The sequence below is a fragment of the Pan paniscus genome, chromosome X, assembly GCF_029289425.2.
Source record: "Pan paniscus chromosome X, NHGRI_mPanPan1-v2.0_pri, whole genome shotgun sequence".
In the NCBI taxonomy this organism is placed as follows: domain Eukaryota; kingdom Metazoa; phylum Chordata; class Mammalia; order Primates; family Hominidae; genus Pan; species Pan paniscus.
In genome coordinates, this window is record NC_073272.2 from 54,465,449 (window position 1) to 54,477,452 (window position 12,004).

At 48.0% G+C, this 12,004-nt stretch overlaps 1 protein-coding gene across 3 annotated transcripts in view; it reads left to right on the plus strand.

The window, feature by feature from the left end:
• Window positions 1–11,532, plus strand: part of GPR173 (G protein-coupled receptor 173) — a 29,523-nt gene extending 17,991 nt beyond the window's left edge. Inside the window, exons 2-4 of one of the 3 annotated variants that reach the window (XM_055106566.2) lie at window positions 2,492–2,572; window positions 2,661–2,869; window positions 7,439–11,532. In XM_055106566.2, coding sequence (XP_054962541.1) covers window positions 7,536–8,657 — 1,122 coding nt within the window. In that variant the 5' untranslated portion in view covers window positions 2,492–2,572; window positions 2,661–2,869; window positions 7,439–7,535 and the 3' untranslated portion in view covers window positions 8,658–11,532. Of the gene's footprint in view, window positions 1–2,491; window positions 2,870–7,438 lie in introns of all 3 variants that reach the window. The other 2 variants (XM_055106565.2, XM_003805895.6) reach the window with 2 other exon arrangements.
• Window positions 11,533–12,004: the final 472 nt, after the last annotated feature.

Here is a 12,004-nt window from a genome sequence, read left to right on the forward strand (position 1 = left end):
GCAATAGTTCATGCCTGTAATCCCAAGACTTTGGGAGGCTGAGGCAGGAGGACTTCTTGAGCCCAAGAATTTGAGACTAGCCTGGGCAACATAGTGAGACTGCATCTCTACCAAAAAAAAACCTTAAAAAATTAGCCAGGCATGGTGGCACATCCCTGTAGTCCCAGCTACTCTGAAGGCTGAGGTAGGAGGATTGCTTGAGCCTAGGAGGTTGAGGTTCATGCCACTGCACTCCAGCCTGGGTGACAGAGCGAGACCCTGTATAAATAAATAAATAAATAAATAAATATTTTTCAAAAATGAAGGCTAGGCGTGATGGCTCAGGCTTGTAATCCCAGCATCTTCGGGGCCTGAGGCAGAAGGATTGTTCGAGCTCAGGAGTTTGAGGCTGCAGTGAGCTATGATTACACCACCGCACTCCAGCCTGGGTGACTGAGCGAGACCTTGTCTCTTTTTTTTTTTTTTTTTTTGAGACAGAGTCTCACTCTGTCACCCAAGCTGGAGTGCAGTGGCATGATCTCAGCTCACTCACTGCAATCTCCACCTCTCAGGTTCAAGCGATTCTCCTGCCTCAGCCTCCGGAGTAGCTGGGATTACAGGCATGCACCACTACGCCCAGCTAATTTTTGTATTTTTACTAGAGACAGGGTTTCACCATGTTAGCCGGTCTGGTCTCTAACTCCTGGCCTCAAGTGATCATCCCGCCTCAGCCTCCCACAGTGTTAGGATTACAGGCGTGAGCCACCGTGCCCAGCCGACCTTGTCTCTTAAAAAAAAAATAAAACAGAAAAGAAAACAAAAACAAACATTGTCCACATAGGTATAGGCCAAACTCCAAAACCTCACTGATGATAAACAACTAGCAAAGTAATAATCATACTATCTGGAATGTTTCAACGGGAAGTGATGAAAACAGTTACCACCTCTCTTTGCACATGGTTGCTCTGGAGCCATTCTTGCTCTAGCCCTCTGCTGTGGTAGGAGCCTACCAGCTGGGCAGCTCTGCTCGTTTGTCCACTTACAAGTGCAAGAGTTAGCTGGTCTCTGCACATGAGCAGGTTTGGCTCCAGCAGTATACTTGTTGCAGGATGTGTATGTCAGTTAAGTGTATCTGTGTGTGAGCAAGTTTATATGTGTACACGTTTGCTCATGTGTACTTGTCTTTGTGTGTGTCTGTATATGTACAATATGCAATTTTTATCTTTGTGTTTGTTTGCGTATTGCTAAAGTGTATGAGTGTGCCTTTGTGTGTGTGTGTTGGAGCTGTTATAAGTCTGTTCATGGGTGGGAGTGTATATGTGAATGGGTGTGTGTGTGTACATATACCAGGATATACATATTTGTGTTGGTGAGCACACCTAATCTATGTGAGAGAGTTTGAATCTGTCTCTTTGTGTTAGAGCATGTGTGTGTATATGTGAGCAGTTTTTTACTTGCCTGCTTTTTTCTGGGTGCATATATATCTATAGGTCTCTGAGGGGGATTCTATGTACTATACCTGTGTGTGTATGTGTGTGTGTATACACACACGGTAGGGTTCAAGTGCATGTCAGCCTGCTGGCATATGTAAGTAACTTTGAATCTGAGTGTTAATATCGTGACAGTGATTATCTATGTGACAATATTAATATACAACTTTGTGTATATCTGTGTTGTGTCTGAATATGTGGGAGGATTTGAATCATCAGCTATATTGGGTCAATGAGTATATATATGTCTGTGTGAATGAAAGTATATGTGGGTAAGTTTGCTTGTGTGTACCTATCTGTCAGTGTTTGAGATCTCGTTCATCCATGTGTGTGTTAGGGGAGTTACAAAGGTGGTTTTGTGGACCATTGCATGTGTGTGAGTGTGTATCTGAGTGTGTCTGTGTATGTGAACAATTCTCAGCCCTCTCATATCCAGTGCCCTCTTCTACGTAACAGATATTTTGTAACACCCCTTTACTGTCTGGAAATGAAGTTCTTAGGAATATAATCTCTCTGCATATGTAATTTTTTTTTGAGATGGAGTTTCACTCTTGTTACCCAGGCTGGAGTGCAATGGCACTATCTCGGCTCACTGCAACCTCCACCTTCTGGGTTCAAGTGATTCTCCTGCCTCAGCCTCCTGAGTAGCTGGGATTACAGGTTCGTGCCACCACGCCCAGCTAATTTTGTATTTTTAGTAGAGACAGAGTTTCACCATGTTGGCCAGGCTGGTCTCAAACCCCTGACCTCAGGCGATCCACCCGCCTCAGTCTTCCAAAGTGCTGGGATTACTGGTGTGAGCCACCACGCCTGGCCCTCTGCACATGTAATTTAAAAAGAAAATCCATATTTTATACAATATCCATTTTGTATTAACTATAATACAAATAAGAAATAAAAGAAAAATGATTTATAAGAAAACAATTTGTATTTCAATATGTAAATGCTTGGGCATGACACTCCCCAGGAGATTCAAGGAAGTAATTAGAGGCTCCCAATGTCTTTTTTTTTTTTTTTTTTAGATGGAGTTTCGCTCTTGTTGTCCAGGCTGGAGTGCAATGGCGCAATCTCAGCTCACCACAACCTCCACCTCCCGGGTTCAAGTGATTCTCCTGCCTCAGCCTCCCCAGTAGCTGGGATTACAGGCATGCGCCACCACGCCCTGTTAATTTTGTATTTTTTTATTTTTAGTGGAGACGGGGTTTCTCCATGTTGGTCAGGCTGGTCTCGAACTCCGTGCCTCAGGTGATCCGCCCACCTCCGCTTCTGAAAGTGCTGGGATTACAGGCGTGAGCCACCGTGCCCGGCCCCCAATGTCTTATACTGGGTAACTATGGATTTAGGAGAAGGGACGTGCAGAGGCAGGACGTGCAGGAAAATGACAGGCACAGGCCTTGGAGGTGAGATTTTCTAAAATAGTCAACAACTCTAAGGAAAGCTCATCCCAAACCAAAGTGCAGCCTCCTCTTTACTTACATGACAGCCACGTTCCTGGATAATTCGGGGTATGTTAAGATCAAGAGAAAAAAATGGTGTTTATCTGTGAAATAGATTCTAAATTCACTTACTTAAAAGTCCAAAGTCCTAGAGGATGCGGGACATGTTGGCTGCGTGGGACTCTCCCCCATATTACTGGATGGCCAACATCCTCCCCGACTCCTAAATGTCAGAAGGACACCCTGCACCCCAGCACTGTGGCCATCAAAAATGCTCCTACACAAATTTCCAAAATGTCCCCTAGAGGGCAGTAACGCCTTTGTTGAGGACGAAGCGCTGGCGCTCGGAGAGGGTACACTGTGTACCTGTGTGAACACGGCAGAGTACAAGATGTACCTCTGCCTCCGTGTGCGTGTGTGCATATGTGTGTGAGTGCGTGTGCGTATGTGTGAGTGTGTGTGTGTATGTGTGTTGCATGCGTGCGCACGCGTTCCTCATGCAAGAGCGGGTTGCTGTCTGAGGGTGTCCACAGCAGTAGACCGTTTATGGGGGGATGGGGTGTGCACGTGTCTGGGCTCGAGCAGGTGTGCGTGTGTTCTGTGTTTGCACGCGTCTTGAGCCTCAGCTGGGCCCGGGCTGCGGCTGCCAGTCTGCGGAGGAAAACCCTCTCCTCACTTGTTTGTAAAATGTCCCGAGCTTTCCCAGGGTTTTGTTTGTTTGCTGCTATTGTTTGGGGGGGATGTGGGGGGTTTTGTTTTATCTTTAGCTTTTGTTTTCACTGAGACTCAGGGCTACGCATTATCCACCTTCTCGGTCTTAGCGTGGCTCTTCGTGTCTCCCTCTCTATCTCCATCTTTATTTCTGTCTCTCTCTCTATCTCTCTCCAGCTCCCCTCTCTTATCTCTGCCCCACCCCACCCGGTCTCTATTTTTCTTTCTTTCCTGGCGTTAGCCCTCTCCCTCTCCCTGCTCTCCTTTTCTCTCTCTTGCTCTCTCTCTCTCTCTCTCTATTTCTCTCCCTTCTCTGTCTGGCATGCTGGTTTCTGTGTGTGCCTCTGTCTCTTTTTTCTCACTCTCATTTTCACCCTTCTTCCCCTTTCTGTCTCTCTCTTCCTCTCTGTATGTAAGGATCTCTCCCCTTTCTCTGTTTCTCTCTCTGTCTCTTTCTCCCTCCTGTGTCTCCGTCTGTCTCTGTCACACACACCTCTCTCTCCTTCTCTCTCTCTGTGTCTCTCTGGCCTCTCTCTTACATTCAGTCTCTGTCTGTCTCTATCCCTTTCCCTCTGCCTCCCCTCAAGGTAAAGGAGAGAGAAAGAGAAAGAGAGAGAGAGAAAGAGAGTATGTGTGTGTGTGTTTACATTCACCCAGCTGCGGGCTGTTCCACAGTCTGAGGGCGCTGTCAGGCCTTGAAGGGCTGAAAGGGAGCCCACCAACCCCATTTCTGCTCAGCCCCTGCCCTAGCACTTTCTAAGTACTAGTTTGGCCTCCCGTCATGGGCTCTGAGATTTCAGGGTGCCATTAAAAAGCCTGGCTCGGGCGCAGTGGCTCATACCTGTAATCCCAACAATTTGGGAGGCCAAGGCGGGCGAATCATTTGAGGTTACAAGTTGGAGACCAGCCTGGCCAACATGACAAAACCCTGTCTCTACTAAAAATACAAAAATTAGCCGGGTGTGGTGGTGCGTGTGCTTGTAATTCCGGCTACTCGGGAGGCTGAGGCACAAGAATCACTTGAATCCGGGAGGCGGAGGTTGCAGTGAGCTGAGATTGTGCCACTGCACTCCAGCCTGGGCAACAGAAGGAGACTCTGTCTAAAAAAAAAAAAAAAAAAGGCCGGGCACCAGGTGGCTGTGGCAGGCCAGGCTGGATTGAGCTGGAAAACCATGCAGAGGGGAGACTTTTCCTGGGAGGGAGGGAGTAGGAAGACATCCACTCAAGTTCCACCGCCTAATCCCAGCCCAGCCCCAACAATCATCCTGAGTTTCCCCAGTTTCTGCCCAATTGCCTCACTGCCTTCCCTCTGGGACCTGTGCTGTTACCTGGTCACATCCCCACACTCCCGGAGCTCTCCTCTTTCCTGCAGCTTTGCTGCGCTGCTCTCACCGCCAGATGTACCCCCCAGGCTGCTGTTGTAGCTAATCCTGCCTGGATGTCTCCAGGGCACCCTCTCTGACCCACAGCCCCAGCCCATTTAATCCCTCAATCAATTCATTTGATATATTGTCACTGAGAGCCTACCATGATGTGCTATGTAGTGTTCTTTCAGAGGAGAGTCAGTGAGTCTTTAACTCCTGCCTTTGTGGAGCTTTCATTCTGACAGGACAAGGCAGGCAATAAACTAAAATTTAAAAGTAAATTATATATATAAAATTATATATATAATTTTTATATATTTAAAAAATTTTATATATATAAAAAAGTTTGTATATATAAATTTATATATATAATTATAGATATATAAATTTTTATATATAAATAAATTTATATATAATTATATATATTTTTATAATTATATATATATTTATATATAAATATATATATTTATATTTATTTATATATATAATTATATATTTATATATAATTATATATATTTATATATAAATATATATTTATATTTATTTATATATAAATATATATAATTATATATATTTATATATAATTTTATATATTTATATATAAATATATTTTTTATTTATTTATATATAAATATATTTTTTATTTATGTATATATAAATATATATATTTTTATTTATTTATATTTATATATAAATATAATTATATATAAATATATATAAAAATTATATATATATAAATATATAATGTGTTAGAAGAGAGAAATTCTAGGAGGCAAAATAGGGAGAGTGGCATGGAGGGGGCATTATCTGTCACCTGGATTGCTGCAGGGGCCTCTGAGTAGTCTCCCTACTTTTAATACACCCCACATGACCCCTGCTCTTCACAACGGCAAGCGGGATTCTGTTCCATCCTAGATCATACCACATCTGGCCTCTGCTCAGAATCCTCCCGTGACTCCCATCTCATTCAGAGGAAAAAGTTCTCGCCACGGCCTCCCTGATCTGACCTCACCACCTTTCTGACCTCACCTGCCACCACATTCCCCTGACTCACTGTGTTCCACCCACAGTGGCTTCCTTGCTCTTCCTCAAATATGCCATGTAGAGTCCCACCTCAGGGCCTTTGCTCTGGCCGTTCCCCCTGCCTGGACTTCTCTTCCCCGAGATATCCGCATGACTCACTCTCTCACCTCCCTTAGGTCTGTGCTCAGATGACACTTCCTCCGTGAAGCCTCCCCTGTCTACCTCATCTAAAACTGCAGCATCTTCCCCACTCCTAGCACTTCCTATCTTCCTTCCCTCCTTTATGTTTATTCTTAGGAACTTGTCATCATCTGACATACTATACTTCACCCGTGTCTCTTCTTTGTTATCTAGAATGTCGGTTCCACAAGGGCCGGGATCTTTATCTGTGTAGTTCACAGCTGTATCCCCAATACCTAGAACAGTGCCTGGCACACAGATGCTTGATAAATATTTTTTCAGTGTATGAATGAATATGCACAAGCATCCCTACATGTTTATATTCACACATACTTGCCTCCTCACCTAAAATAAAAACCAAAGTCCTCATCGTGGCCCACAACCCTACACAATCTGGCCCCAAGGCATCTCTGCGACTTCACCTTCCACCACTGTCTCCCTTGCTCTCACCGTTCCTGCCTCACTCGTCTTCCTGCTGTTCCTCAAGCACACTAAACACATTCCTCATCATGAATAAAGAAATCTATTAAGTGAGTGGTACCAGCATTTTAAGAACACATGAAAGAGAATAAAAATGAACGGGGTACATTGCATACAGGTTCAGTACTGTTTTGTGAAACTTTTGGTTGAGCTGTGTGTGTGCGTGCATGTATGTGTAGCGGGTTGTGATGTAAAATGTATTTTTTTACTGTGGGTGGCAGTAAAAAAAAGTCTGAACACAACCTTAGAGCTTTGCAAAGGGGGAGAAGAGCTGCACCAACATCCCTGCCCCACAGATCCACCAGTGGAGGAAACAGGTAACCAAAGACATCCAGAGAAATGCAGCATCCTCACCTGACAAGGAGCGGGTAGGAGCAGGAGTGGCCCAGGGGCAGGGCCTGGCACCAGCCAGGGCATAATTGGGGAGGGCTCGTAGACACACTAACCCTACCCTTTCTGTTTCTTCCTCATCTTTCCTTTCCATCTGTTTCTCATGGTGTCCTGTCTGTCTCTCTCTCTCTCCCCTCTTTCTCTCTCCTCGCTCTTTCTCATCCCCTCCATTTCTGTGTCAATCTCAATCCATTTATATCGGTGGCCACTTTTCTATCTCTTTGTTCTATCTCTCTCTCTCTCTCTCTTTCCCACTTTGTCTCTGCACGCCTGTTGTGTTTTTCTGCCTCTCTGTCTCTCTCTTGCCCTCATCTCTCTGTCTCTCTCTTGCCCTCATCCTCTGTCTCTCTGTGTCTGTGTCTCCCCCGCTCATTCCCATTTGCAGGTGCAATGTAGCAGGACAACTCATGGAGCCCCCCCGGGCCCATCGAGTACCGGACTGGCTGACCCCCTAGGGTTGGCAGTAGCCCCTGACCCTCAGTATGGCCAACACCACCGGAGAGCCTGAGGAGGTGAGCGGCGCTCTGTCCCCACCGTCCGCATCGGCTTATGTGAAGCTGGTACTGCTGGGACTGATTATGTGCGTGAGCCTGGCGGGTAACGCCATCTTGTCCCTGCTGGTGCTCAAGGAGCGTGCCCTGCACAAGGCTCCTTACTACTTCCTGCTGGACCTGTGCCTGGCCGATGGCATACGCTCTGCCGTCTGCTTCCCCTTTGTGCTGGCTTCTGTGCGCCACGGCTCTTCATGGACCTTCAGTGCACTCAGCTGCAAGATTGTGGCCTTTATGGCCGTGCTCTTTTGCTTCCATGCGGCCTTCATGCTGTTCTGCATCAGCGTCACCCGCTACATGGCCATCGCCCACCACCGCTTCTACGCCAAGCGCATGACACTCTGGACATGCGCGGCTGTCATCTGCATGGCCTGGACCCTGTCTGTGGCCATGGCCTTCCCACCTGTCTTTGACGTGGGCACCTACAAGTTTATTCGGGAGGAGGACCAGTGCATCTTTGAGCATCGCTACTTCAAGGCCAATGACACGCTGGGCTTCATGCTTATGTTGGCTGTGCTCATGGCAGCTACCCATGCTGTCTACGGCAAGCTGCTCCTCTTCGAGTATCGTCACCGCAAGATGAAGCCAGTGCAGATGGTGCCAGCCATCAGCCAGAACTGGACATTCCATGGTCCTGGGGCCACCGGCCAGGCTGCTGCCAACTGGATCGCCGGCTTTGGCCGTGGGCCCATGCCACCAACCCTGCTGGGTATCCGGCAGAATGGGCATGCAGCCAGCCGGCGGCTACTGGGCATGGACGAGGTCAAGGGTGAAAAGCAGCTGGGCCGCATGTTCTACGCGATCACACTGCTCTTTCTGCTCCTCTGGTCACCCTACATCGTGGCCTGCTACTGGCGAGTGTTTGTGAAAGCCTGTGCTGTGCCCCACCGCTACCTGGCCACTGCTGTTTGGATGAGCTTCGCCCAGGCTGCCGTCAACCCAATTGTCTGCTTCCTGCTCAACAAGGACCTCAAGAAGTGCCTGAGGACTCACGCCCCCTGCTGGGGCACAGGAGGTGCCCCGGCTCCCAGAGAACCCTACTGTGTCATGTGAAGCAGGCTGGTAGGCAGACAGGCAGAGAGAAGGTCATGGCCACCGTGATGGGGCCAACAGCAAGGGAGGGGTAGGGGCCCATACAGGAGTCCTCCTTTCTGAGCTCCAGCCCCAGCCCCTCGAACCACCTGTAATCTAGGCACCTTTGCCAACACCTCCCAAGGATGGAGGACTGGGCGAGGGACTGGGAAAGAGGCATATTTAGTTTTGTGGGGCCTGTCTCCGCTGCCTCCTTCTCCACTTCTACAATCTCATTCTCTCTCTCTCTCTCTCTCTCTCTCTGTCTCTCTCTCTCTCTCTCTCTCTCAGAAGTGACAATTCAGAAAAAGAAAAGAACACTGAGAATGCAGGTTTTTCTACTAACAGCTGAGGAGACAGGCTTTCTTACTTTAATGTCTCTCCTTCTGACACTGTCCAGAAGGGGGAATTTGTCCTGTAAAATAGACTTCCAGAGCTCTTTTGCCCCCTCTGCTCCCATGCACCCTCCCCTTCCAAGTCCTTTAGCAAGGCCTGGATGTTTAGGGAGAAAGTGGTCCAAGGCTGCTGACAAGAGGGACCAAAGGGGGTGCTGGGTTCCCAGGGAGCAGGGATGTTTAATTACTATGTCATGTGCAATGTTGTTTTAGGCCAACCCTTGCCCCAAGCCCAGTCTCTTCTCCCTCCCCACCATGTCCAGACCTCCCAAATGGTTCTTGTGCATCTGTTGGAGAAGTCAAGGGAGTAGGGAGAAGGGCCCCAAGGATGGGCCCAGGTTAGGTGAAGAGTAGGATGTGAGCTGAACTCCTCGAACTGAAGAGACCCACACTTGGTCACATTCTCTCACGCTGCCTTCAGGATCCCCAGCCCCCAACTCTTCTTCCTGAGGATGGAAATCCGCTCCAGCCCCACTAGGACTGATGTGGGTGCCATACAGGCAGGAGCAGCCCACCAGGAAAGTGTAAGGAGGGAGCTGAACTCCCCAGAGTAGCTGGACCACAGAGACTTGGGTCAGAGCTGATTTCAACCCCAGAATTGTCTCTCGGGTTCACCCTACTCTTCTGAAGATGAAAATTTGTTTGGGGCCTTGGTAACCGATAGCGGTACAAACTCCAAGGCACTGTGGACTTGAGTCCATTTCTATCTGACCTCTTTTTGTCCCCCTCAAGCCTCAGGGGCCTCAAGCCCCTCCTTAGTAGCCCTTGGCTGACTGGGCCCTGAGCCCCAAGCATCCTTCTTTCCCAACAACCCTCCTTCCCCATCCTTCCCCCACCCTTACCTACACCCAAAGTGGAGCACACTGCAGTCAGATTCTCCAGGAGGGAGATCCAAGCCTCCTCCCAGGGGTGGAGTCCACTCTGGGCTTACTTTGAGGCCTGTTCTGTGGATTGGTGAGCCAAGCTGGCACTCCTTGCCCTGGTCTTACCCAGGCTCTCTGTCCCCCTCTCACTTCCTGTGGGGCCGGAATCTATATTTATCCATCCCCCTTTCCCTTCTTTATAGAAGTCCCTGTCCTAAACTCCCTCCCTAGCCCAAGAGAGCCCCAGAACTGGGGAAGCCTGACCCATACAGAATGGGGAGGGCACTCTAGGCAGGAGAGACATTAATGAGCCTGGCTGCGGAGTGGCCCTGGAAAGGCAGGCCAGAGTGGCTGAGAGGCTGGGAGTAGGGGAGCCTGTTCTCTCAGCGATAGTGATGGGGGTGCCTTTCCGAGGGGGTGGGGTGGGAAGACCAAGGGGGTGGGGGGTAGATAGGGTACATTTAGGAGGGTTTTCCTCCATTTCTTTTTTCTAACTGCCTGGATTCACCATTGGATTTTGTAAATGGAAAAACTGAAATGAACAATGCTATACTGGATGTTTTCTCTTTCTGTGTGTGTGTGTGTGTGCGTGCGTGCGTGCATGTGCCCTGTCTGACCATATGTGGAGAGACATGATTGAGTGATAGTGTGTGTCTGTGTGACTTTGTGTGGGGAGGCACTCCTGAAGAAAACTTGCCCGGTGCACACACGTAAGCAAATGCCTGTATATGGGGACAGATACAGCACGTGCATGCATACACACACACACACACACCACAGTTGAGAGGAGACAAACTAGAGTATGTGCCCGTGGTAGGAAGTCGAGTGGTCAAGAGATGGATCTTGGAAACTACATAGGTCGGTAGCAAGAGGGTAGACTCCCATCTCACAAGATGGGCCTCCCTTGGCCCAGGCCCTGAGCACGGGAGGGCTGGGGCCGCCAGGGTACTTGAAAACCTCATCTCCTCACAAAGGCTGTAGCCCCATCTCAACCCCGTCTCAGTCTCCTTCCCAAACTCAAACAAGGTGTTCCTAAAATTGGACCACCATGGAGAATGGGGACTGGGAATTGAGGATCAAATGTGAGGGAAACTGATGAGGTTAGGAAATGCCCCCCACAAAGTAATGGCTTCTGGAGGGACTGCTCAGTCTGGGATGGGAGCCCTTCCTAGGGGCCACTGTATGCAGCTGGGACTTTGGTCAGCTTTGACCAAATTTAGAGGGAGGGATGTCATGGGGAAAAAAAACCCAAGCCCAGGAGTCTACCCAGCCAGCCTGCTCCCTAGACAGTTAATTTACTAGCTAGTTATTCTCTCAGGTGCACAGAATTGAGTTGACCATACTCCTCAGTTCTTGGCACACTATATCATCATTGGTCCATGTGAGGCCCTTTTATTTTTTTTTCTTCAGTTTTGTCCCCTTCATCACCCATTCCTGATCCCATCCTCCCCGCCCCCTACATAGGCACCCACTCTCGTGTATTTAACGTACGTCCTTCCAATCCACCGTTCATGTGTTTATTTACATATATGTGTATCTGTGAAAAATGTATGGTATTGCTGTGTGTTTTAATTTACATAAACAGTATTGTACTATAAATCTTGTTGTTTCTTTTTTCACTCAACATTCTGTCTTTGAGAGATCCAGCCATGTTGCCGTATATAGATCTAATTCATTCTAGTGGTCCATCTAAAACATATATCACATTTTTCTTATCCACTCCCCTGATGATGGATCCCTAGGTCTCCTCTCTGCTCCGCGACAAGGCTGCAATGGGCAGTTACCTACACCTCTCTTTAGGGATGCCTAATTTAGGGGAGAGAAAACTGAAGCTCAGAGAGGGGCAGTGATTTGGTTAAGGTTACAAAATGAGGGGCACACCCATGATGTGAATCCCAGCACCAAAGCCAGCCCTCCACCACCATGCCTCACAAAAGACCATCCATCTCTGGTTTAAAAAGAAAAATCTTAAAATACAGCATACACTGGGGAAAGGGAGAGGAAAGGATGGAAAGGGGGAGAAATGAAGAGACAAAGTGCTAGAAAATTCTAGCAGATGAGCTGAATCACA